The 26,352-nt window shown below is 48.3% G+C and overlaps 2 protein-coding genes and 1 long non-coding RNA gene across 8 annotated transcripts in view; 1 reads left to right on the top strand and 2 right to left on the bottom strand.

Annotated features, from left to right (window-relative positions):
* Nucleotides 1-23,441, top strand: part of LOC120413942 (E3 ubiquitin-protein ligase hyd) — a 36,852-nt gene extending 13,411 nt beyond the window's left edge. The window contains exons 2-16 of one of the 6 annotated variants that reach the window (XM_039574944.2): nucleotides 579-1,310; nucleotides 4,522-4,964; nucleotides 5,118-6,174; nucleotides 6,236-8,771; nucleotides 8,837-9,329; nucleotides 9,388-9,872; nucleotides 12,649-12,841; nucleotides 12,922-13,023; nucleotides 13,093-14,562; nucleotides 14,652-14,839; nucleotides 19,574-20,994; nucleotides 21,052-21,258; nucleotides 21,321-21,468; nucleotides 21,535-21,765; nucleotides 21,839-23,441. In XM_039574944.2, coding sequence (XP_039430878.1) covers nucleotides 579-1,310; nucleotides 4,522-4,964; nucleotides 5,118-6,174; nucleotides 6,236-8,771; nucleotides 8,837-9,329; nucleotides 9,388-9,872; nucleotides 12,649-12,841; nucleotides 12,922-13,023; nucleotides 13,093-14,562; nucleotides 14,652-14,839; nucleotides 19,574-20,994; nucleotides 21,052-21,258; nucleotides 21,321-21,468; nucleotides 21,535-21,765; nucleotides 21,839-22,051 — 9,919 coding nt within the window. In that variant the 3' untranslated portion in view covers nucleotides 22,052-23,441. Of the gene's footprint in view, nucleotides 1-578; nucleotides 1,311-4,506; nucleotides 4,965-5,117; nucleotides 6,175-6,235; nucleotides 8,772-8,836; nucleotides 9,330-9,387; nucleotides 9,873-12,648; nucleotides 12,842-12,921; nucleotides 13,024-13,092; nucleotides 14,563-14,651; nucleotides 14,840-19,573; nucleotides 20,995-21,051; nucleotides 21,259-21,320; nucleotides 21,469-21,534; nucleotides 21,766-21,838 lie in introns of all 6 variants that reach the window. The other 5 variants (XM_039574945.2, XM_039574946.2, XM_039574943.2 and 2 more) reach the window with 5 other exon arrangements.
* Nucleotides 11,860-12,612, bottom strand: LOC120413948 (uncharacterized). Its single transcript, XR_005604993.2, has 2 exons — nucleotides 12,156-12,612; nucleotides 11,860-12,085 (listed from the first exon to the last, which is right to left on the bottom strand). It is a non-coding gene; the product is annotated as an uncharacterized LOC120413948 (long non-coding RNA).
* LOC120413945 (uncharacterized) lies at nucleotides 17,478-19,565 on the bottom strand. Its single transcript, XM_039574950.2, has 3 exons — nucleotides 18,861-19,565; nucleotides 17,689-17,746; nucleotides 17,478-17,628 (listed from the first exon to the last, which is right to left on the bottom strand). The coding sequence occupies exons 1-2, from the start codon at nucleotides 19,279-19,281 to the stop codon at nucleotides 17,700-17,702; spliced, it is 468 nt and encodes a 155-aa protein (XP_039430884.1). The 5' UTR covers nucleotides 19,282-19,565; the 3' UTR covers nucleotides 17,478-17,628; nucleotides 17,689-17,699.
* Nucleotides 23,442-26,352: the final 2,911 nt, after the last annotated feature.

The raw sequence follows: 26,352 nt of genomic DNA, 5'->3' as shown, positions 1-26,352 counted from the left end.
TGCAAAAAATCACCCTTTTTTGTAGATACAAATATCTTTTTCTTAGCATAACTTTTTAAATACATTACTAAACAGAATAAATTTTAATAGGGTCTTATGGGACCCCAAAACGAATCGAATGAGGCTGACCCGGCCAAAATCGGTTCAGCCAGTTCTGAGAAAATCGTGTGGAAAAAAAAATCATGTCTACACACATCCCCACAGACATTTGTTCAGAATTTGATTCTGAGTCGATAGGTATACGTGAAGGTATATCTAGGAGTCGTATTTAAGAAGTTCAATTTTCGAGTGATTTTATAGCCTTGCCTCAGTGAGGTGAGGAAGGCAAAAACGGATTTTGGAAAATTTTATTTTTGTAAAAAAAAAGTTAATTAAAAAATCACCATTTTTTTTCCTTGTCGATTAAGAAAAGATAAAAGAACTCAGCCGAAAATAGAAAAATGGACGGGCCCAGTCCATTCTCGTCTGATTAGAATACACTTTGGTTTTTTTTAAATGTTGATTTTTGGATTTTTTTTTTGCTCTTAGATCTTTTTTTTAAACTAACTCGAGTTTCGTTTTTATCTCTCCCTTCGCAGAATCCGTGAGGTCGCGGACAAAATCAACAAATATGGCGTCCAAATTCTGCCCGCCCTGCAGTCGCTCAAAGTGCCCGTCAAGCAGATCGTGGTCGGGCCGGCCCACCTCGGCATCCTGCTCGAGGACGGGCGTGCCTTTCGCGTGGCCTTCTCGATCATCCCGGAGCGGCTCGACCTGAGCAAGCAGGACCCGAACAAGGCCAGCGGCAGCGGTGGCACCGGCGGAGGAACGGGCGCCGGCGGTGGCGGCAGCCAGTCCAACAACAACTCGAAGAATTCGCCCGCCTCCCGCCAGTGCCGGTCGCGGGCCCGGATCATGCGCACCAGCAACTCGGTCCGCGGCGGCAGCAGCTCGCAGGGTTCGGGATCGCGAAGCACCGGCGTCATCATGGGGGGCAGCGGCTCGGCCGGCAATCGCTCGCTGGTGTCGGTGCCGGCGCCGTTCGTCCCGGAGGAGCTGGTCACGCAAGCGCAGGTCGTGCTGCAGGGCAAGAGCCGCAATCTGATCATCCGCGAGCTGCAGCGCACGAACCTGGACGTGAACCTGGCGGTGAACAATCTGCTGTCGCGGGATGACGAGGGCGGGGACGACACGGAGGAGGGAAGTGACAACTACGTGGCGGAGGATCTGATCTCACTGCTGGACGGCGGCTTCCACGCGGACAACAGCGTCATCATCGATGCCGAGGCGATGTTCTCCGAGGACATGTTTGGATTTTCCAACATTCGAAAGTAAGTGCGTGCGTGCGTGTCCACTCGTTGCTGCCCACTCACTCAAACACACACACACAGATTGTAGGGAAAAACACACGCCTTAGTTTGAGGACGTTTCGTTTTGGCTGGTTTTAGTTTAGTTTTGTGTTTTTTTTTATTTTGTTTGTGATGGGTTCCGTAGATTTGGGTTCCTTAGAACTAGGCGCGAAACTTCTTTCTCCAAGCTGTTCTGTCCGTCGTCGTTGGTAGGGATCTTTGCAGGGAAATGAAGAGCTCTCCGAGACTGTTGAGAAGTGCTAAAGTTTGTGGTATTGTACATAAATCAAACTCTAGGATATTGGTGCGTGGTATTGAAGTCGCTGCTCAACAGTCTCCTTATTTGGAAGTTAGACAAAACAACACACACTGTTTTTTTTTATGTTACGTTAATTATTATTTTTAGTTTAGTTACTAGTTTATCACGTTCACGGTGAGTCGGTACCATGCTGTTTGATTGTAGAATTTTGAATTATTGTTTTCCACATGAATCGCTAAGGTTTAGGTTTAGGCCGTTTCTTCAACTATCACATCTTCAACGTGCTGACCATGTACAAGACACTGATTAGACCGGTTGCCCTCTACGGCCATGAGACCTAGACGTTGCGGCAAGAGGACGCACGAGCGCTTGGAGTTTTCGAACGGAAGGTGCTGCGAACGATCTACGGTGGAGTACGTACAGCTCAGAATAAGTGGCGAAGGCGCATGAACCAGGAAATGCACGCGCTGCTGGGAGAACCGAACATCGTCACCCTGGTGAGGATCGGGAGGCTCAGGTAGGCCGGCCACGTCGCGAGAATGGACGAAGACCGTCCTGTCAGGACGCTCTTTGACAGCGCGCGACCGGATGGCGGCACAGGCCGAAGAGCAGGAGCAGCACGTTCACCGCGTATGGTGTTCTAAGCTGATTGGTATGTTGCATGAAGCTGACACTGATTATACCGTCACGAGACCAAGATACCAAGTACTGCCCAGAACGAGGAGTGAAGTCACTTCGGTTGGAGAACCGACCATCGTCAACCGGGAAGGACAGGGCCAAGGAGGCCAAAGATTAGCTTAGGTAGCTTGTGACGAACCTAAGACAGATCTGATACCTAAGAGGCTGGAAAGCTACAACCCAAAACCAAGCCACATGGAATAACCTTCTTGTTACAACATGGACACCGCGTATGGTTTTCTAAGCGGAGATGTAACGCACGGATTTGACTTCAACCTTGATCTGGAAACGATAATTTAGGAGATCGAACAGCTGAAAAACAACGCGTCCACTTGTAAAGTTCGGTTACCTGTCGTGCTATACAACAGTGCATTCTGTTGTCACTACCTAAGAAGATTCGACTTCAGGGCAGCTTACGATACAGTCAACCTCGTGCTTGGGCAGATCATGCACAAGAACGGATTCCTGAACAAATGGAATCGGCTAATCAAGTCAAAAAGGGTTGCTTAACATCGGCTTGAAGGGAGATGTGCGCAGAGCGGATGTTGACCCAAGCGGCACGACCATTGGACTAATCAGTTCAGTTCGAGCCTGCACCCGCTGTTCGTCAAGATCTGGGATACAGAACAGCTACCGGAGGAGTGGAAAGAGGGAGTAATATGCCCAATCTACAAGAAGGGGGACAAGTTGGAATGTTAGAACTATCGAGCTGTCACTATTCTCAACGCGGCCTACAAAGTGTTCAGATCATTTTCTGTCATCTGTCGGAGCGAGCAAAGGATTTCGTATGGACGTACCAAGCCGGTTTCGTGGGAGGGATATCGACGACGGACCAAATAGTGCCGTCGTGGTTCTTTCGGTGGACTTTCCGCCCCAATATTCCAAGGAATGGAGGCGAACGAGCGCAAATGGAGGAAAGAGGAAGATAGCAAAGTGGAGCAGAATCTGCTCAACAACAACAAGTTCATCCCGCTAGCGGAAAACAACAACATTGCCAGTCCAGCAGGAGGAGGGGAAGCCCCGACGGTTCCAGCACCCGGCCAGTCGGCATGTAAACAAAAGCAACCACCTTTGATGGTGAAGAACACCACGGACTTTTACAAGATCGTGGCGATAGTGGGAAGTTGTAAATTTGGTTTCGACCTGATTTACAAACTAACCCGATTTGGAACCAATGTGACCTGCTTTTCTGTCAAAGATTTTGATAAGTTGCAAGAGCTTCTCAAGAAGAAGAATGTGAAATTCTATACCCACGGCCGAAGAAGCGAACGATTTCACCGGGTCGTTGTTCGGTTTACCTGATCAACTGAAATCGGATGAGGTCAAGTACCTGCTGAAGAGGGATCTCAAGCTGGACGCGCTGGAGGTGCATATCATCAAGCGGAAGGAAAAGTCCACCGTGGACGAAACACCGTACATTGTGGTCTTCCCCAAGGGATACACCAATCTGAAGAAGCTCTCTGCAATGAAAGTTGTGACTACTACTATCATCCGGTGGGAGGCCTACCGGAACAAGCGACCGAACGTGACCCAGTGCAGGAACTGCTCGCATCTGGAGACAGCTCATGACCCGCAGGTTTTCCGAGCAAAAAAAGTAAAAGTAAATTTCCAGAAGGTTATATTAAGATGGGTTTGACTGGAAATGAATACGAAAACTTCGTTCATGAGAAGAAGAAGTTCTAAAAACTGCGTTCCAGTATATCTAAGCCCGCAAACTATGACGATGGGAAGGTCGACTCATCGCGGATCTAAGAACGATCGCGCAACCATAAATTGAACAAAAGTAGTGGTCTATGCTGATCATACTGGCAAAAATCCAGCTGAGCAGATCACGATCCGAAGTTAGACATGCGAACGCAAACAGTGCAACAGAGAAGGAATCCGGAGTGCTATTCATATTGGAAGAGGTATCTACTTGACTTTGAATTAAACTGATCGGTACCAACAACGACGCACCGAACTGAGATGTATAAAGCTTCATAGTCTGCAGGCTACGATCAACAAGTGGTCAGTAGGGTCTTCGGGGAGTTTAAAAACATCCATTTTAGTTCTGAAATTGATCAAGTTCCCACAAACCTTAAGCTAAACTCAACAAACAGCATGGTACCGGGTTCAGGAACGAGCCCTCCTCACCCCCCTTCTCTCTCGCTCTCTCTATTTTTTCCCCATATCATTTTCATTATTTTCATTTCGCTTTCATTAACTAACATTGTGTCAAATTGTTTCAATTTCTGAAACAAGTTTGATGTTATACAGTCGTGCTCGCAGCGAACGCACTCAGAACAGCTCGTCCTCGTCGTCGGCGGCCGCCGCCGCCGCGGCCTCAGCAGCTGCAGTCGGTGCCGGTGGTGCAGCAGCTGCTGCGGCAGGATCCGGCGCAGGATCAACCGGAAGTGGTGGTGCTGGTTCCGTTGCCGGAAGTGGATCGGCCGCTGCTGGTGCCGGGTCGAATGATTCCGGACGGCAGCAGCAGGCGGCTGGCGGTGCGTCCGGTTCGGCCGTCGGTAACGGGGGAGCGTCCGGACTTCCGGTCGGGGGTTCCGGGGGAGGAGGAGGAGGCGGCGGTGCCAGTGGTGGAAGCGGTTCTGGATTGAACAGTGCCGAGCGGGAAGGCTTCGGACGGTGGCGCGATCGACAGTACTTTGGACCGCGCCGGTGGTTCCAGAGTGGTCGCGAGGACGCCTGGGACAAAGAGAGTGGTAAGTTGGGCGGGCCAGAGCCGGTGGGGGAAATCGGAAAGGTTTTGGAAGTGGTGTCTTAAAGACGAATCTTCGATTCCGTGTACGATGTCCCCCGCGGTACGAGGAGCTTTATCTGTAGGATAAGAAGCGGACCTACTATATCTCTAACAGTGAAACTTTACTATACCGTAGATCCGAAGAAGAAGGAGTTCGCTTCCGGTTATCCACTGTGGGTATCGGACGAGCTCGAGGCGTGGCCGGAGAAGGACCAGGCGGTGCGGTTTGTGGAGATTGCCTCACTGTACTCGGAGTTTATCGGGGTGACGAGCAAGGGGGAGCTGCATCAGTGGCGTTGGGCAGACGTTGAACCGTACCGGAGCAGTGAATCGACCAACATCTTTCACCCGAAGACGGTGCCGCTGAATTTGCTGTACGAGAAGGTCACGCACATTTCAGCGACCTCGATCCGATGTTCGGTCTCAACCGAAAGTGGACGGATCGCCACGTGGATGGACGAGTTGCTCGGATATGCCGGCAGCAAGCTGGAACATGTGGCCACGAGCTATCCGGAGTTTGCCCTGGACAAGATCGTATCGCTGCACACGTGTACGCTCTACACGGTTGCGCGCACCGAAAGTGGCGAACTTTTCTGGTGGGGCGTCCTGCCGTTTGGCCAACGAAAACGACTTTGGGACAAATACAAAGCGAAAGCTAAAAAGCCGGTCCGACCGAGCGTCAACACACCGGAAGTGACCGTCGGGGCGCAGGTATGCATGAAGAACAGTCCCATGTACCAGCACGGAGCGATCGGATTCACGATCTCGAACGGAGTCCCGAAGGTCGGCCAGCTACTGAACGCCGCCTGGGATCTTACCAACATTTGTCGCTTCAAGCTACTCTCGATGTCGACGCTGTCCCAGCAGCTGGGTCTCGCTTCAGGAGGTGCATCTAACTCCAACTCAACCGGAGCCGCGGGGCTCCTGCCGTCATCGGAAGTAAAAGAAAAAGTTCCCAGCTCTAGCTCGGGCAGTGGCAGCGGCAGCACCAAGCAAGGCTCCGGCGGCAGCAAAGAAACGGCCGATCGGCTCGATATGCCACCACCCCCGTCGCCGGCCTCGAGCACCTGCAGCGACACCGGAAGCGCTAGCAACTCGCACAAACAGCGCAAACGGATGGCCCCCAAGGACGACCAGGACGGCAAGAAGGACGAGGAGCAGTGGCTGTTGAAGTAAGACTCATCAAGTAGCGACTTGAATTCGTATCGAAAATAATCTTCTTGTTTTTTGTAGGGACGTCATCTTCGTGGAGGACGTACGGTCGGTTCCGATCGGGCGCGTGCTCAAGGTGGACGGTGACTACGCGGCGGTCAAGTTCCCACCGCTGATTACCGCTGGCACCGGAGGTAATTCCGGTGGAGGTGGCATCGGCGGTGGTGGCGGAAGTAGTAGCAAGGACAAGTTTGACGACACCATCGAAGCTTGGCAGGATTGTCGGCTGCTGCGCAAGGACGATCTGCAGGTGATCAAGTCGGCCACGACATCGCGCGTTCCGGATTGTTTCCAGAAGATTCCGCGCCGTATCGTGCTGAATCCACATCTGCCCAGCGGGGAGACGAGCGGGACGACGCAGCTGCTGACGATCGCGGTAGACTCGAAGGGCATTCACGCGATCATGAGGACCGGAAGTAAGCTGCACTATTGTTTGTTCAATTTGAACACCGGTAGACAGGAGCAGGACAGTGTGTTCCCCACGGATATCGGGTCGTTTATGGGCACTTCACCGTCGAACGTGTCGCTGACTTGCGCCGGAGATTGCTCCGACAGTGTTCTGCTGCTGCGTGATGGCAACAATACGATCTACCCGATGTCCAAGGACTGCGTGGACGCGATCCGTGATCCGAGCTGGCTGGATTTGCCACCGATCAAGTGCATCGCTGCGGCCTCGCTGACGTTACCATCGGTTGGGGTGAACCTCAAATCACAGGTTGCGTTGGTCGTGTTGGCCCCCGAACAGCAGCTGCTCATGGCGCGTATTCTGCGCTGTGACATCGAAGGCGTTAGACACGTGCTGGGACAGTTGGAGGGAGACCTGAAGAGTCAACTGATGTCGGTCATCTCGGAACACACCGATGGAAACCGGAATATTATCCACGCGTGCATCAGCATGTGCTCGCCAACGTCCAACAAAGACTCGGACCATGATCCACTGGCGCCGGGAGGTTCCGGAGGATCCGGCTCGGGTTCCAACACCAACAGCGGCTCCAGCTCAAATTCCGCGGGACTGGAGTGCATCAACGTGATAACCAACACCATGATGGGCAATCGCCCGGTCAGCATTCGAGAAATTATGCGCCGTAGCGTGAACCGCGAGATCGACGCTTCGAACGCAATCAGTGCCCCGCTCCCGCCGGGAAGTGACGAAGCACCCGGAGGATCACTGCCCGTTGTCTACTGGCCACCGGAGTATGACCCGGCCAGCGGCGACGAAGACAGTATGAGTGGTCTGAACGCGCCCCAGAAATCCGTCAACGAGACTTACATCTCCGACCCGAACGAACGTCGTGCGAACGCACTGCAAATCGTGCAACTTCTCTGCGAAAGTCCCGTTCTTCAGCCCTATCTGAGACAACTGCTGAGCGCAAAAGACGCCCAAGGACAAACCCCGTTCATGTTGGCCGTCACGTGCCGTGCCTACCAGGCCGGCATCATCGTGTTCAACGCGATCCTCAAAATCGCCAACGGCGACGCGGCCATTCGTGACTCGATGATCTTCCCGGCTGGAAGTGCCCCCGATCAGTCACCGCTCGGAATCCTTTGCTGTAACGACACCTGCTCGTTCACGTGGACCGGTGCAGATCACATCAACCAGGACATCTTCGAGTGCCGCACGTGTGGCCTGACCGGCTCGCTGTGCTGCTGCACCGAGTGCGCCAAGGTTTGCCACAAGGGTCACGACTGCAAGCTGAAGCGAACCTCCCCGACGGCGTACTGCGACTGTTGGGAAAAGTGCAAGTGCAAGGCGTTGATCGCCGGCAACCAGACCAAACGATTCGAGCTGCTGTGCAAGATGGCCACCGACACCGATCTCGTGACCAAGTTCAACTCGCGCGGAGAGTCGATTCTTCTGTTTTTGATCCAAACCGTGGGCCGTCAAATGGTGGAACAGCGCCAGTATCGAGCCACCTCCAGAGTGCGCAACTCTTCCGGTAATGCCCGCAAGACTCCGTCCCTGGAAGCGGACAGCGACATGCCCGAGCATGATCTGGAACCTCCGCGTTTTGCAAGAAAGGCGCTCGATCGCTTGCTGAACGATTGGCCCGCCGTGCGTTCGATGATCATGACCGGTGCCGAACAGGAAAAACCGATCGTCCCGAACGCGGCCCAACCCTTCTACGACGATGATAACCAGCAGGTCTACCTGCAGTCCCAAAGTGGCACCACTTTGCTGGACAAGTTCACCCACAGCCTGATCGTGCGCTGCAGCAACGACCCGCTCGAAAAACTGCTCGTAACCCTGGTCAACGAGCTACAGAACGAAACCATCCCCGGCCGCATGGACGAAGCCCAGAAGGTGGCGCGTCGCTTTGTCCGCTCGGTGGCACGCGTCTTTGTCATCTTCAGCATCGAACGGTTCCACAACCCGGAGAAGGCACGCAACTCGACGACGCAGGCAAAGCATCTGCAGGCGTACCGACGTGTCTTTACGACGCTGTTCAAGTTTGCCATCGAGGAGCTGATTGAGATTTCGGACGCGCTCATCACCCCGGTCCGGCTGGGTGTGGTCAAACCAACGGCACCGTTTTCACTGTCTTCGAGCAGTATCGATGTGAGTTTTGCCTTTCTAGATCAAAGTTGAATGACTTGTAAGCTAACCGTAATCTTCTTTCGTAGAGTACGGACGACCTGTTCTCGGTGGAACCGCTTGCTCCCCCGGCGAACCGTGGCACCGCCAACATTGCGGACATTGCTGCTGGCAGCTCGCGAGGGAGCGGTGGCGATGGAATCGAAGCGGAACGTAGCACAAATTCCGGTTTCATGTCGCGCATCAACCTCCGTCTGCGCGACATTGAAGATAACAACGACAACGACGCGATGGCTCAGGACGACGGTGAAAATTCCGAGCCGGAGGAGATGTCCGAGCGGGAGCAGCCACCTCCGAGGCGTAGCTCCGGTGGTGTGCGAACCGTGTCGAGTGCGGCCACGCTCAACGCCGGTGAGGAAGAATCGCAAGATCCGCTGCGCAACGAAGAGGCGGCCCAGGGCGAAAGCGACACGGAGTTCAACTTCCACGAGGCGGAAACCGAGTCCGACTCGGATGACAACCAGAGCACGCAGGACGCCCAGCGGAGCGTGCAGACGGGAGCGACGGCCGGTTCGGACACAGGTGACCGCACGACCGCGCTCATTCTCTGGCGGAAGTTAAATTTTGCTACAACTTACAGGTCTCGGAATGCTGTTTGAAAACGAAGACGATTCGGGCGATTCCAGCCAGCCGGACGACGAAGGTTCCGAGGATGGGGAGAGCGACGACCACTCGCACGAGGATTTCAACCTGGGAGACGAGCAGCTGGAGCGACGCCAGACGTCCGGCGGCAATCAGCGCACCAACTTGGCACCGCAGTCGATGCAGTGGGCCATCCGGAGTCGGGAAACGGTAGGGCCGGAACGGGTCCGTCTGACGACCGGCGGGTCGAACCTCGTCTTTATCGATCCGAACGCGCTGCGAAGAACTACGGCGGCGAGTGCGGCCGTCACGGCAGCCCAACAGCAGGAGGCGCCAACGATGACGACCACGGCCAGTGCGTTGGCACGAGCCTTTGGAATTGTGCTGCGGCAGATTTCCGATCTGATCGGAATGCTGCCGACGAGCTTCACGGGGGCATCTTCGGCGTTGGATGTGACGCACCAGGAGGCGATTCAGCTGCAGGTGAGTCTCTTCTTTTTCGTAACGTGGCAGGCTCCTAAGGCAGGGGTGACCAAAGTATGGCCCGCGGGCCAAACGTGGCCCGCGAAGAGATTTTTTGTGGCCCGCGGACTCATTTTGAATGATCATGTAAATTGGCCCGTTGATCATTTGTATAATGATTTATTTATATTTTTTTAAATGAATGTTTATTTAAAACCTTTTTATGCAATTTTTTTTATTTTTGTTGATCCAAAACTAATGGTTTATCCATATTGTGATCTTTTTTATACGATGCAAATATTATAATATAATTACAAAGTGAGCGAAAATATTTAGTGAAATTCAAGAAAACATTCATCAAACATTTCCGGAAATGATTTATGAAACATTCAAATATGACTTACTTGGTACTTAGAATCCTTTTTTCCACCTTAGGATTCAAACTCATAAAAGTTGAATAACGAATAACGAAACGAATGCTTGGCTACGATCTGATTCAGGCAGACAAATTATTGTTGAAATCGAAGGAATGAGACTGCTGGCTTTCAAAATGTTCGGCAATGCACCACACATTTTTTTTCGCTAATATTGAATGTAAATTGTTGAAATTCTGGCATATAATTTCAATTTTTACATATTTTTTTGCTTTTATTTTGCGTTCACAAAAACTTTTATAAATATTTGCAGAGGACTAATAGTTGGACAATAATTTTGCAACGATTTTTCATTTGTTACACTTAATTTAATGATAAACACATTTTTATTAGATTTTATGTCACTATTTTCAATAGAATACATGCAATTTCCATAAATACACAAGCACATTCAACTTTTTCCCATTTTTTAACAGAACTATTAAAACAATAAAACTGATTAAAACGGTAATTTTTGGTTTTGTATTATTTTCAAAAAGCAAAAATTTTCAAAATATAACAGAGATTTTAATAATCTTCAACTCATTGATGTAATTTTTAGTCATTTAAATTAAAAAACGAAATTTATTTATATTTTAATTAATTATGTTATACATTTGGCCCGCAAGCTAATTTGAGTTTCAAATTTGGCCCGGCATCCAAAAACTTTGAGCACCCCTGTCCTAAGGTCTCAAAAAGTCTCATCTTAGGCGTCTCGTCACACTTGAGTCAGGCCATGTAAGAATAAGTGTCTTAGGGATAAGCGTTTCTAACAGACTTCGGGGCTTCTCTTAAGCGTCTCAGGAAAGCTCAACTAGCTCGTAACATAGACTAAATATATATAGATACGCCACTCCCCTGTTGGAGCTGGCGACACTACCGCCACGCCAAAATAACACCTGGTGGCAATTCACAGGTACTACTTTTCGATGTTTCCAAAGGGAAAATTAATTTTCCCCGGTTTCAGTTCAAACAGCTGCTTTGCAAACTTTGTTTATTTTCGGTCAACATTTCACCAACAAGTGGGACTTCAAATCGTTGGTTTTTTTTTCTTTGAGAACAACCCGGTGCGGGCATCTCTGACCACCGAAAATCCCGCGAACGGAGCCGATTCCTCCGACGGTGCCACCCGTTCAGCTGGGAGACGTGTTAGCGAGGTGCGTATTAGCATGTGAGTAGCATAAAGTTGAACAGAACAATTGCTTATGAGAAAATTTATTTTTTTTCAGGCCTTCTGGTTGCACTCTTAACCTGATTAAGAAGACCCTGCCAATCATTCCACCACATCAACCAGAAACTGTGCAGGGTTCTAGAATCTGACCGTAACTGTCGGCGCTTCTAGAGGCCACAGCTTTCTCGTGAGAATAGAACTCTAGCAAAGCTTTTCCTGGGACCCGGTTATTACAAGAACCACGGCGTGAGACAATCCTCCGTTGCCGGAATTGCTACTAACTTGCCGGAAGCGAGCGGAAACAAAAGTCTAATCTAAACACATGCCGGGCACCATGATAAAATGCCCCGATTTCTGATGCAACTGTTTCCTGTTTTACTTTGGTAATTAATAATAAAAAGTTGACCCAATAAAAAGGATATCATACACCTATATGCTGATTAAATTTTATTTGTCTAGATTTTGGAGTAGCTCCAGAATTTTTCCCAACGCAAAAGATTGTTCTTGCGGTTCAATGTCAGCCAGGTAGTTTAAAAGTCGGAAGTGGCCTCTTTAAATCTTATGCACTTGAACGGCGGGATTAGCGTTAGATTTATTTGTCTATTCTTGCGCTGCATTTTGGTAAAAGTTTTACATAAAGTTCTTTTTGTCTGGAAAAAAATAAATAAAATGAGGCATATACCAAGAAGCATCTTTTTGAGGAGCGGACTGTAGTCTAACCTTCGTTGCCACCACTCGAGTCTTTTTCACCTGGCCGGGGGAGTGGTGCAAACCCGCAGAGGTTTCGGCATTGAGTGGGAACTTGCCGTGTTCGGCTTGAAGAGAGTCATTTCCTCCCTTTCCGGTTCTTTTATTTTAGTTGGATTTTTTACTGCTGCTGCCACTGCTACTTGCCCTGCTAGAGTACACACCTGGTGGCCGATATTTTCATGTGTTTTGGGATTTAAAAAAGTAATTTACAGAAATAGTTTATTAAAGGACGTGTTGAACCAAATTCGGTAACACTTTGTCAAAAACAAAACAATTTTTCAACAGGCAAGTGTATAGAGTACTATGATTTTGTTTTCCAATTTAGTACCTGTAAATTGACGATGGCGGCGCGCAGAGCGCTAAAGGGGTGTCGCCAACTAGGTATATGGAGCAACTTCCAAGTGGGACATCTACTTGATTAATAATCTATGCTCGTAACGAGAATTCCACAATTCCGTTTCAGATGTACGTCGAAAAGCGCCTCAAGCCCACCTGGGACTGGATCCTGACGGTGATGGAAGCGACGGAAGCGCAACTCCGCTTCGGTGCCTCGCTAACCGACTCCACCGACCCAACGCACCCGCTGCATCCGCTCAATACGCCCAGCACCTCGGCGCCCTCGACCTCCAATCCGACCAGCGTGATGGGAGTGCTCGGTAAGGATAGCGCAAGCCGCAATTTGTATTGCTCCAGATAATGACGATTTTTGTGTGTGTGTGTGTGTGCTTGTTCTCAGCAGGTAGCAGGAACCGCACGGCCATCGGATCGCTCGGCGCCACCACGGCACGCAGTCTCGGGTTCACCGATAGCAGCGCCACCGAGCGGAGCACACGGGATGGTAAGCAGCTTGGAAGGCGGCACGTCGTCGACGAACTGATGCTAATCGTGTGGTGTTTTATTTTTGTAGGTTCGTCCTCTTCGGACGCCGCCTCCAGTCGGCGAGACTTCCTCACGTACTGCTTGTCGCTGATGCGGGCGCACAACTCGGAACATCGGGACTTTTTGCCGGTGTTGGACGTGACGGCGCTGCGCCACGTGGCGTACGTGCTGGACGCGATCCTGTTCTACATGCGGGCCAGCAACGATTGCGACATCGATCGGACGACGACGGGCTCGAACGTTTGGGACGATCAGGACGAGAACGAGAATGAAGACGCGGAGGAGGACATTTCGACGTCGATCGTGATGGACACGGACTCGGTGGACGGGGATGATCTGATGCGGCCCTCGCTTGGTCGTCGTCACTCGTTCTTCCAGCGTTCCGACTCGACGCTGTGTCTGGGCTGTCCGGCACCGGATCCGTTCAATGCTCCACTTGCGGAGGCACTTCCGCTGGCCGATCAGCCCCATCTGTTGCAGCCGAACGCTCGTCGCGAGGAACTCTTCGGTATGCCCAAGCGTCCGATTACGCTGCCTCCGAACACGCAGCAACAACAACCGGGTGGCAGCGGCGAGGGAAACGTCAATCTGGAGGTTCCACCGGTGCGACTCAGCTTGTCCGCTAGCATTCGGAACGATGAACTGGCAAGCGGTTCTTCGACGAGCATTTCCAACTCGACGACCAGCAACGTGGAATCGGTCGCAATGGAAATCTACCAGGAAGACGAAACGTCCCAGGACAAGACCACGGTAACAACGGCGACCGGAACGACGACGAGTGGCGTGGAAATTTCCATCCCGGTCAGCATCTACCAGGACGCAACGAAGCAGCAGCTGCACAAAACGACGACGATCGTCCTGAACGAGAAAGGTGAGGCAATTTCTCCTATCAAAGAGGTTAACACTGTGGCGGCGGAACAACCGAAGGCTGGCCCATCCGGCGAACAGTCGGCGTCACAATCTTCCAAACCACCACCGCCACCCCCTCCGGCAGTTGGCGGATCCACGACCGGCGACGGTGGCATCGGTTACTACAGAAAAAAACATCTGTTCTACATCAAGGCCGCCAACAGCAAGTACACTGCCGAAGAGTCCGACGACGTTGACGTTGACGAGATCAGCATTATCAGCTCGGACGAGCCGCAAGATCTGTCCCAGTCCTCGATCAAGATCGACGTCGACACGGACCAGGACCATGACGAGCTGTCCGAGTCCGACTCGGAAGACTCGCGGCAGATCATCAAGCGCCAAAAGCTGGACGAATCCGCCGAACCGGAACCACCAGCGCCATCGCCATCGGTCGTGGTGGTTCAGCAGGACGCCACAACCGCCGCCTCCTCCTCCACTTCATCGTCGTCGTCATCCGCAATCCGTCCGCCAATCATCGTGACCAGACGGAAGACGGTGTCGATCGAAGGCGGGACGACCGCTGCCCATCCTCCTCCTCCACCTCCTGCTCCGCAAGCAGCGACGGCAGCGGCGGCGGCGGGTGGAAGTGGTAGGTCTCGGTGTCCACTCTTCCCCCAAACCGGAACCCCCCTAAAACACCTTCTAACCCTGCTTCTCTCTCTCTCTCTCCCTCCCCAGCGTCGGACGGCTCGTCTACAGCTGCGTCGTCAACGATCTCGATTGGTGGTGGTGGTGGTGGCGAGCAGCAGCAGCCGATTACGTCCTTTGTCACGTACGCGGCCACCAGCAGTGTGTCCGGAGGCGTCGCCGCCGCCAGTGGAACGTCGCCCGGCAAGAGTGTGATTGTGCGCGCCGGACCGTCAACGGTGAGTTGGGTTTTGGGTTCTCACTTGTTGTGGGTTTCGAGCACGTTCTGATACGGAGGCTGTCTCGAAGGATTGTGGACATGCGCTCTCACTGTGCTGCTCGTAGAGTAACGTATAAAGACACTCTCTGATGACCTTGAACGATTGAGATTCTTCGTCGAGGACAGATACGGAGTTGACAGCGCCACTGTATTATCCTTTATTATATTATACTTTCGGAAGTCAAGTAAACAAGTGCATTTCCGTCACTTTTTACGGAACACCTAACTCGTAACCTTATGTGTGAGACAAATTTGTTTTGTCGAGGGTGGCCACTCAAGACGGAGGAAATTGGGAAACTTTGAAATTCACCAAAAATCGTGAAAAAAAAAGAGTTCAGGAATGTCTGATTTTATTTTGTTCATGTCGGGAAAAGTAAGAAATGGATTAACGTGAAGACTTCCATCATTGTCATGATTTTTCCTTCAAAGATATAAATTTTGCGTCGTTTTCAATATTTTGACAAAATTTCTTTAACAAGTTGTTTAGAATAGTGGCCTACACATGCTGATTCCTTTTGGTAACGATTATCCCATTCCTAGTAAAGTTATGGAAATCATCATTAATCAATGATTGCCAACTAGGACGTCAATGACTGTGCCACAAAATAATATAAATTTTGAAGCACAATTGATTTAGATCAAAAATTCCTTCAGTGGCTTCAAGAAGGCAACAACCGGCACATGCTGATTCCTTTTGGTGCTGAAATTCGTTAAATTGAATGTAATACACAATTTTTTATAGTGATGATTAATTTTCTTCGAAAATGATCAACGGCTCCACCTTAAATCGTTATCAAATTATATTTTTGATTTCACTAATTTAATCATTTTGAGAATTCAGAGGAATGAAATACATGTATTGAAATTCCTACTATACATCAAATGATTATAATTGATATGATTATTTTACACATATAAAATTTAAAAAAATGCCAAAAAAACACATTTTTTTATATGCTTTAGAGGGCATCAAATGCCTACTTTTCATAAATTTCCAGGTTGTGCAAAAAATCTTTGATCGAGTTATATTTTTTTTAATCAATACTGATTTTTTCAAAAAATCGAAATATTGGTCGCAAAAAATTTTCAACTTCACTTTTCGATGTAAAATCAAATTTGCAATCAAAAAGTACTTTAGTGAAATTTCGATAAAGTGCACCGTTTTCAAGTTAAATCCATTTTTAGGTATTTTTTTTGAAAATAGTCGCAGTTTTTCATGTATTAAAATTAGTGCACATGTTAGCCCACTTATGAAAAAAAAAAATATTTTTGAAAAGCTGAGAAATTTCTCTATATTTTGCTTTTTTGAACTTCGTTGATACGGCCCTTAGTTGCTGAGATATTGCCAAAACAGGAAAATTGATGTTTTCTAAGTCTCACCCAAAAAACACACCATTTTCTAACGTCGATATCTCAGCAACTAATGGTCCGCTTTACAATGTTGAAATATGAAATATTCGTGAAATTTTCCAATCTTTCCGAAAAAAAATATTTTCAAAATTCAAGACTAACATTTCAAAAGGACCAAATATTCAATATTACGCCCTTTTAAAATGTTAGTCTTGGTTTAACAAATTTAAAAATATTGTTTTCGAAAAGATCGGAAAATTTCACGAATGTTTCATATTTATTTTAACATTGTACATCGGACCGTTAGTTGCTGAGATATCGACATTAGAAAATGGTGGGTTGTTTGGGTGAGACTTAGAATACATCAATTTTCCTGTTTTTAAACCTTTGCATGGCAATATCTCAGCAACTAAGGGTCGTATCAAAACAGTTCAAAAAGGCAAAATATAGAGAATTTTCTCAGCTTTTCAAAAATATTTTTTTCAAATGTGGGCAAACATGTGACCTAATTTAAAAAAAATGAAAAACTTCGACTATTTTCAAAAAAGTTACATAAAAATGGATTTTATCGAAATTTCACTAAAGTACCTTTGATTACAAATTTGATTTTACATCGAAAAGTGAAGTTGAAAATTTTTTGCGACCAGTATTTCGATTTTTTGAAAAAAATCAGTATTGATTCAAAAATGTACAACTCGATCAAAATTTTTTTGCACAAGCTGGAAATTTCTGAAAAGTTGGCATTTGATGTCCTCTAAAACATATCAAAAAAATAAAAATAGTGTTTTTTTGCACATCAAGTTTTAGTGACAAAAAGTTAAATAAAAAATCACCAAAAAAAATTTTACCGTATATCATTTTTATTCATTGTATTCTATATCCATACCTACCTACAACTTTGCCGAAGACACCAAATCGATCAAAAAATTCCTTCCAAAGATACAGATTTTTGAATTTTCATACATCGTTTTTGTATGGACAGCTGCCAAATTTGTATGGAAAATTATATGGACAAACTAATGATGCAAAATGGCTTCTTTGGGCATACCGAAGGCCTCAAAAAAGTTTCAGCCGGATTAAAAAATACAAAAAATATCGAATGACCGAAATCTGAGAGAACTGCTCATATTCCAATAATGGCATGAAACACAAATACTAGAAATCACAAAGTATAATTATAATATATGGGTTAATTTCTTTCATATGCAACAAATACAAAACATGTTGTTTTTTTTCATGGAAAAACCAAATTTTACAGATTATTTTAACAAATTATGTTGATCCTCAAAATATCTCTCCATTGAATCATCAGCCTCTACCACAATCCATCGGTATTTCCCAATTTCCATCGTGACCCCGCGTCCTATTTATCGTCTCCTCTTATGGTTAGTTACAAATCTGAAAAGAATAATGTTGTTTAAAAAGCCCTATATATTTCTTTGAAAATCTCAAATTCACCTTTGAGACATTCAGCCATCAACAGCAATCGTTCTCATTCGACAGTTATGAGGGAAACCTTTGAAAAAAGAGAGAAAGAGAGAAAAAGTTATTAAAAGTGCAAAGGAAATTTCAAAAAGTTTGTACAATTTGTTTTTTTTTTTTTTTTATAACGAATTGCAGTTAGGTCAACATTAAACCATAACAAACAACTCGTTAAATCACTGGAGAGAGGCATTGAGTATCATTTGTAAGCTCGCGGAACACAAAAAAATTTATTTACAGAAATTTTTAACTTTTATCAATTGTTTTTCTTCTTCAATACCCAAAAATAATTTAGATAGCAATCATCGTAAGTTTAACATCAATCAAAACTTTCTAATCTTGTGATATGTGCGTTTTGTTTGGTCAATTCTTCCCAAAATGTTTGCCCACAAAGTTTAAAGTTTGATCATCAATTGCTTTTCTTATCACCGATTTTCGAAATAAAATTGTAAAATAACTGATTGTTATTTTTTATTTCGCTTAGCAAAAAAAAAAAATATCTTATTCTTATCAAAATTTAACATCACTTTTAACACTTAAAAACAAAGAAAACTTTCGGCTTAGATCTAAGATTCTCTTGCCGATAAGAATATTACATTCCGCTTAAAGTTATCAATAAGCTTCAATGTACTTTGAACATACATTTTGTAATAAGAAATAACAAACAATGAACTAAACACATTTGGAAAATTGGTGATAAAAAAAATAATACAATGACCCATTTTTAAACCCTGCAAACAAACCCTTTGAGAAGAGGATTCCGCACAAAACGACAGATCAAAAGATTAGAAAATTTAGCTTGATGTTCAAACTCGCGACAATCACCAAGTTCGAATGTTTTGGAATATCAAAGAAGAAAAACGTATCGGAAATACCTATCAGCCCAAATAGAAAAACCACAAGAAATTTAGAGAAAAAGACGCAAAATCAGCGTCCAGTGTAAATTTTGAACACTTCCGCTGTCACAATGCTCAGACAGCGCAGAAGTTTTCTACCGAAAATGGTCCAAGCAGGGCGGAAGACGTGGTTGGCACTAGAATTTCGACTCGCATCTTCTTCGACAATTTCTGACGGAAAATTTGGCTCTTGGCCGCGACATTTGAAAATTTGAACCAATTTTTCCTCTTCCACCTCGACGATTTCCAAACCTGCGTTTTGACCCGTCAGTTCCAGCTCCATCGTGGCCAAAATGGCTTCAACGATACCGCAGGTGCAACGATGTTTTGCTTGCCTGATTGCAATGTGCATGGACGCTAGCTTGACTTTGCGAAGCAACTGGTCGTGCGTTACCGGAAAGGTTTGGGTGGCCACATCACAGCGGCCAGCACCGTCACCTTTTATTTTACGACGGTAAACTCCAACACGCTCCGGCGGGGGTTGGGCTACGATCCCAGTCATAAAGTTAAGCCAACAGACCGACAAACACCCCTCGGGACAGCGCTCTCGGCGACTGTCCCGAATCGCCACAGTCAGGGTACGTATAGCTTCCTCAAATGCCTCGGTAGCCTGGACAGACCTGGTCACGGTCCGCTCCTCAGCGGAACAGCCACATTTAGAATTTTGCTCCATTCCTGTAAAAATCGCTGAAAAGAAACACAAAAAACCAAGCAAAAAACGAAAAAAAGCCAAATCGAAAGCGAGACAATGCCAGACACGACCTCACAAAATGACACTCAAAGCCTCTCTGATTAAAATTTTGGTCGAGCGCTGTATTTTCCTTTTTCCTCTGTTGGCCGTCGCTATGGGACCCATGGTTACCTGCGCAACTTTGTTTGGAAAAATAACAAGGCGCGTGTGGGTCGTCTACTACGATTGTTTACAAAGTCAAAATAATGTTTTTTTTTCGTCCCCGTTTTTCCAGGCCTTTTCTCCGTCGGCCAGCTCGGCCAGTGCGGCGGAAGTGATTCAACATGCGGAGGCGATGGACCTGCAGGAGATTTCCGCCCACGTGACGGTCGAGACGACGCCGAACGTGGCGCAGCAGCAGACGGTGCAGCAGCCGGAGTTGCCCCCGCGCGGGATTTATCTACGGTCCGGAAGTGGCGGCCCCGGCGGTCAGGGTACGCTCAGTTCGAACATCCTGTCGGACATTCTGCTGGGCCGTTGGCGGCTGTCGCTGATACTGTTCGGACGGGTGTTCCTGGAGGACGTCGGCGTGGAGCCGGGAAGTGTGATCTACGAGCTGAACGGATTTCCCGTGAAAGAGGCTAAGTTTAGACGGTACATGGAGAAGCTGCGCAACGCCCAGCAGAAGGATCTCACGCTGTCCAAGATGGAGCGGAACCGGGCGTCGCTGTTGACGCAGACGTTCAAGGAGTTGAACACGCACTACAACAACCGCCGGTTGCAGTCACCGTTGGCGTTCAGCCGGGTCAAGGTCACGTTTAAGGATGAACCTGGCGAGGGTTCGGGAGTGGCAAGAAGCTTCTACACCTCGATTGCCGAAGCCCTACTGGCCAACGAGAAGCTACCGAACCTGGACGCGGCCCAGACGGGCTCGGCCAAGTACACGACGGTGCCGTTCAACAGTATGCTGCAGCGGCATCGCGGAACGAGCAGTAGTAGCACAAGCGGCGGAGGCGGCGGCGTTGCCGGCTCTGGAACCGGGTCCAGTTCGATAGTGAACGCTTCCGGAGGTAGCAGCAGCGCCAATCGAGACCCAAACGTTCGCCGGGGACTTTCCAGCAAGCAGCCGCTGTGGCGCCCAAATCGTGACTCACGAAAAACGCTCAACTACGATGCACGGCCATTCCGACCGGCCAGCGAGCAGGCCCAAGGAGCGGCCGTCGGAGGAAACAGCAGTCCACCCTTCTTGCATCTCAACGATGGTCTACCAGCGCACCAGCAACAACTCGGAGAACGACTCTACCCGAAAGTGCAAGCCCTCTACCCGAACAACGCACCCAAAATCACCGGAATGCTGCTGGACCTTCCGGCGACGCAGATTCTCATGCTTCTCGCCTCGGAGGAAAGTCTTCGCCAGAAGGCAAACGAAGCGCTGGAAATAATCCTCAGCCGGCAACGGCTCGAAATCGACAATCTGAGCGTGGCCGGAGCCGCCGGCGGATCCTCGGTTGACCAGACGGGTGCTGGCGCTGGCTCCAGCTCGGGCTACACGTCCGCCGGCCAGAGTTCCTCCAAGAAAAGCGGCCCAGTGTTGATACTAGAAGATTGTCAACTCGACGCGCCCCTATTCTACTCGCCCGGCAAGCGCGGCTTTTACAGTCCCCGCCAGGGCTATCCGTCGAGCGAGCGGCTGAATGCATTTAGAAACGTCGGAAGGTAAGATGACTGTGTGGTTGAACCGTTGAACCGAGTCTAAACTTGAACCGTTTTCAGATTGATTGGCCTGTGCCTGCTGCAGAACGAGCTGTTCCCGCTGTTCCTGCAGCGCCACGTGCTCAAGTACATCCTAGGGCGGCAGGTCCGGTTCCACGATCTGGCCTTCTTCGACCCCGTCGTGTACGACTCGCTCCGCCAGCTGGTCAAGGACTCGCAAACCAAGAGCGGCATCACGATCCTGCAGAGTTTGGAGCTGAACTTTGTGTGAGTATTATTGATTGGCACTTGTTTTCAAGACCGAAAGTTGATGATTGACTCTCTTGCAGCATCGATCTGGTCCCGGAGGAAGGTTCCGGCACGGTCGAGCTCGTGCCCGGCGGTCGGGACATCCAGGTGAACGAAACGAACGTGTTCGACTACGTGCGCAAGTACGCCGAGTATCGAATGATCAAAACGCAGGAGAAGGCACTGGACGTGAGTAGACGCGCTAGGATTCGTTTCTTGAACCATTTTCTAATTCATACATGTTGTGTGTTGCAGTCGCTGCGGTCCGGGGTGTTTGACGTGCTGCCCGACACGGCGCTCGACCAGCTGACGGCGGAGGACCTGCGGCTGCTGCTGAACGGCGTCGGCGACATTCACGTGGGCACGCTCATCTCGTACACGTCGTTCAACGACGAGTCGAACGAAAGCAGCGACAAGCTGCTCAAGTTCAAGCGCTGGCTGTGGAGCGTCGTGGAGAAGATGAGCAACCTGGAGCGGCAGGATCTGGTGAGTGATGCGTTGGGTGTTAAAGGGGATTCGAAAAGGCAACAATTGACGAAACGTTTTTTTTTCTCTTCAGGTCTACTTCTGGACCGGCTCGCCCGCCCTGCCCGCCTCCGAGGAGGGCTTCCAGCCGATGCCATCGGTGACGATCCGGCCAGCGGACGACGCCCACCTGCCCACGGCCAACACGTGCATCTCGCGGCTCTACATCCCGCTCTACTCGAGCAAGGCCGTCCTCCGGCACAAGCTGCTGCTGGCGATCAAGACGAAAAACTTTGGCTTTGTGTAAACAGCGCGTGAAAGTGTGTGAGAGAGAGCAAAAAGACACTAACATAGTCAAGGACCAGTGACCAGTGGTGGGGAAATGAGCGGGGGCGATCGAACTTTTGAAGTACTAATTTTCTCTTCTAACAATTATCCTGTTTTTATTTGCTCTTCTCCTTCGTGTGTACATATTTCGTTGAGTAGTTTGGCACATTAAAAATCCAATCTGAAACGACCGTGCGATCTAAAATTACTCTCCCTCCCCCTCCCCACTTCCGGTGCCCTCTCGATTCGGCGTAAAAACGAAAGAAATCTAAAAGCAAAAGAAAAACAAAACATTTGTGTAACTGTAAAACACAAGCAAAACAGATAAAACAGAAACATACGCGTTCGCTTAATTGTGTGTTGTTTTCTTCGATACTCTCTGAACTCTGTGCGTAAAGAAGGAAGACGGAAGACGAAAGAGAAAGAAGAAGGATTATCAATAACGTCGCGTTTGAATGTGATTAAACCATTTATATATCCAATATAAATGCAAACCTATAAATAAATTTATATATCTATATTTATCATATACAATTAAACTAAAAGTATGAAGAAAAAAAACAATACAAACGAATAAAATTAACGTTAGTGTTGCTGAACTCGGCTTGAGCAGCAGCAGCTTCGAGAAATACACACACAGAAACACTTGCATACACTTTAGATAGCGTTAAGTTCAGTTCAAAAGTTAGTGAAAGCAGCAGCATCAACAATGGGATTATCGTTTTGCGCCATTTCGTAATAAAAACAAAACGCATAAAAAGCTCTGTAAAACGCGCGCTAGAATTCTTTATTATTTATCTACAATGTAGCATCAATTTCTGTTCTTTATTATTTGTCTCTATTAAGTTTTGAAAAACTACCACAATTTATTTCACTCGCTTACAATTTGCTCGGTTCTAGGGAGGGTTTCGCTGAGACAGAAAGTTAGAATAATCAATTCGCGGAAGGAAATTGCACCACCCTAAAACAACTAATAAACTAGAATACCCGGAAATAGGCGCAGAAAGAATAACAAAGAGAAAATCAAACGAAGTTCAATAAATTCAGTGCGGAAGCTGCTAAAAAGCAATTCCAGCTCAAATCAGGAATTTTTCTGGTACTTTTGTATCCGACCCTCTCCGATTTCAATGAAACTTTATAGATATGTTATCCAAGGCTAATATAAGTGTTCAAAATAACATGGCTACAAAGTTTCATTGAAATCGGAGAGGGTCGGGTACAAAATTACCAGACAAATCCCTGTTTTGAGCTGGAATTGCTCTAAAAACAAACAAAAAAAAATTCACAAGCTACAATAATTTTATTGGAGTCCAACTGAACTATTAGTTCGTAATTTCAAGGAAATACATTTTAAACACTTGTAAAAGGAAGTGTCTGGCGTGTCTTTGATTTCGTTTCCATAATCCGAAATTCACTTTATTAGGTTTTACAGCGTGACGTCACGAGCGCACACGCACGTACATTTTTACAGAGACACAGGTGCAAAAAATGTAAACAGTGCAGCCAAGCTGTCAAATTTCTAACCTCAAAACCGAGTCGGCGTAAAACCTAATAGCGAGTCCACGAACAGGGCAGGAGGGGGCAGAATAGTCCGCCCTAGAGTAATTTTCTATATTAAAAGGGCCAAACATTCAATAATACGCCTTTTTGAAATGTTAGTCTTGATTACAAAAAAATATTGTTTTCGAAAAGATCGGAAAATTTCACGGATGTTTCATGTGTCAACATTGAAAATCGGACCATTAGGGTCCATTTTCATAACTCGAGAATTCTTGTTTCTTGCTGCTGAATTCTTGTCAAACCGGTTTCGAACCGGTGCAAAGTTGCATGATTTTGATAAAATTATGATTTTATGATTTAAACGTTACTTAATCCACCTTTAGGTGGTTGGTGTTTTCCTCACATTCATAAAGTCAATTCATTCAGTAAAAATAGCAACATTCCCCCTTAACATGTTTAACAAATCAACTTTATTACTCTTTTATTTTGATAGGATTCGCTGACCTTCAATATTTCTGGCTCATCGGCAAGATCTGATAAAAAATTATTCAACGATAGTTCGCATGGAAGATTCAGACAATATTTCTATCACAATATCTGGAATCCGGCCTCCAAAATGTGTATGAATAACACATAAGTGCTAATAACTTTTGATAGGAATGTCAGATCCTCGATATTCTAGGTATTGGCCGGATTAGCAGAGTACCGACGGCAGCAGGGAACGCGAAAAGGAGGGACGGATCCGGTTAACTTTGTCGGAAAATAAAATACGCGCGAGTAACAACAAAACGTGTCTTTATTGTTGCGAAGCTGGCTTAGAACTAACTGTGTGTGACGTGTCACTTTTTCTCTTGAACGGCGGCGCCGTTGTGCGCAGGGTTGCATCCGCGCACGTCACCTCCAATAGGGTGGCTCAACACTCCCCCTCGCGGATTCATCCCTGGGCTCCTCCGTCGTCCAGTTTTGGTACCGCTCTATTCTTATCTCTCTTGATCCTGTTGATCTCCTCCTCCGATTGGCTGCTTGTAGATGCTCGAATCCGAATTGCACCGCTCGAATCTCAACCGCGACAGTTTTCTGGTGATCGTCCGGTGCCACACTCGCGCCGCTTGTTGGAGAACGCAAATGCTTTTCAGCAGTCGGCACACTTTGGTCTGCTTCTTCTTGCTGGCGTTGTTCGCTCGAACCCACTCCTCCTTTTCGGGACAACGTACAGCTTTCTGATACGCCGCTGGTTCGTCCTGCTCCATCACCACCAGGCCGACTTGGTAGTTCTTCAGTCTGGCCGGCAGCTGTCCTCGTGTAGATCTGTCCGGCATCACTCGCAGCTGTTGTCCTTGACCTGCTGGCTCTGTTTCCGGTGCTCGCGGTGCGGCCTCCAGCGCTGGCGGTTGAGCATCCGCCTCGCCCGGTCCAGGTGGGTCACCCGGCGCCGCCGCCTCTTGCACCGCTTCTTCGCCGTTGAACAGATCCTCGGCGGACTCGTAACCCTCGAAAGAGTCATCATCAGACAGCTCGTTTCGCACGATGGACTCCATCGGGGACACTTCTTGATCTTCACGGTCGTGCTTTACTGATTCACTTTCGAATTCACTGCACTTTCTCTCGTCCGGTATACGCAAATCCTCGACAAACTTCACATCACGACTTATCGTCACACGTTCACTTTGTTTGTCGGCAAAACGGTATGCTTTGTGTTCGTTCGAGTATCCCACAAACACTAGTTTTCGCGCTTTCACGTCCATTTTCTTCCTTTTCTGTGCGGGCACCTGCACCCACGCCTCACTCCCGAAGATCTTCATGTGCTCTTGGATGGGTTTCCTCCCGTACCATTTCTCGAACGGACTCATCCCAATCGACCGCGACGGTAGACGGTTCTGGATGTAGGTCGCCGTCAGCGCCGCTTCGCCCCAGTACTTCGGCTCCAACTCTGCATCGCGCAGCATACACAGAGACGACTCCTTGAGATACCGGTTCTTTCTCTCGGCAACTCCGTTCTGCTGCGGAGAGTACGGCGCCGTGAACTGGCTCACGATTCCTTCTCGGCGCAGAAATTCCTGCAGCGCCTTGTTGACGTACTCGCCGCCTCCATCGGACCGAATGATGCGCGGGGTCTTTCCGATCTGGGTCTTGCAGAACTTGACAAAGTTTTCGATCTTGCCCGCAGCGTCGGACTTGTTCCGGATCAGGTACACGAACGTCATTCTGGTGTAGTCGTCGATCAGCGACAGGTAGTACCTGTTTCCGCTCGGGGTTTCCTCCATCGGGCCGCTCAAATCCGTGTGCACCAAATCCAGCTTGTCCTTCGTGTCGTGCACAGCCTGCTTCGGAAACGGAGTGCGTGACATCTTTCCTTCCATGCAGCTGCTGCAGAGCGTACGTACGCCGCAGTCCTCAACCTTGATCCCTTCCGCAAACTTCCCCGGAATCGCTTGAACCACCTCTTGATCACGGTGACCGAGCCGACGATGCCAGGTGTGTTGGCAGTTGGCAGTGTGGCTCCTCTGCACTGTGATCATTGCTTGGTCCGGAGTGCACAATCGGTAGAGGCTTCCGTGGCGAGTCCCTTGGGCTGCTAATACTCCTGCACGGTTCCGGACTTCACAGCGTTCGCCGTTGAACACAACTTCGAATCCTTTCGCTGCAAGTGTGCTCACCGAAATCAGTCCGCTGGTGAGTTTGGGAACGTAGAGGACCGCTTCCGGTGCCTCGAACTTCCGCCTTCTCCCCGTCTGCGAGCGTCACGCTGACGCTCACCTTCTCTTGAAGCGCCTTGAAGAA

The sequence above is a fragment of the Culex pipiens genome, chromosome 3 (genome assembly GCF_016801865.2).
Source record: "Culex pipiens pallens isolate TS chromosome 3, TS_CPP_V2, whole genome shotgun sequence".
NCBI classification, from domain to species: Eukaryota; Metazoa; Arthropoda; class Insecta; order Diptera; family Culicidae; genus Culex; species Culex pipiens.
This window is presented reverse-complemented; position numbering and strand designations above follow the sequence as displayed.

Coding starts and splice junctions, on each gene's coding strand:
- LOC120413945 (XM_039574950.2), bottom strand. CDS start 19,281: ATGGAGCAAAATTCTAAATGTGGCTGTTCCGCTGAGGAGCGGACCGTG. Junction 17,747..18,860: donor ACTGACGGGTCAAAACGCAG/GTTTGGAAATCG, acceptor CTTTTTTCAAAG/GTTTCCCTCATAACTGTCGA.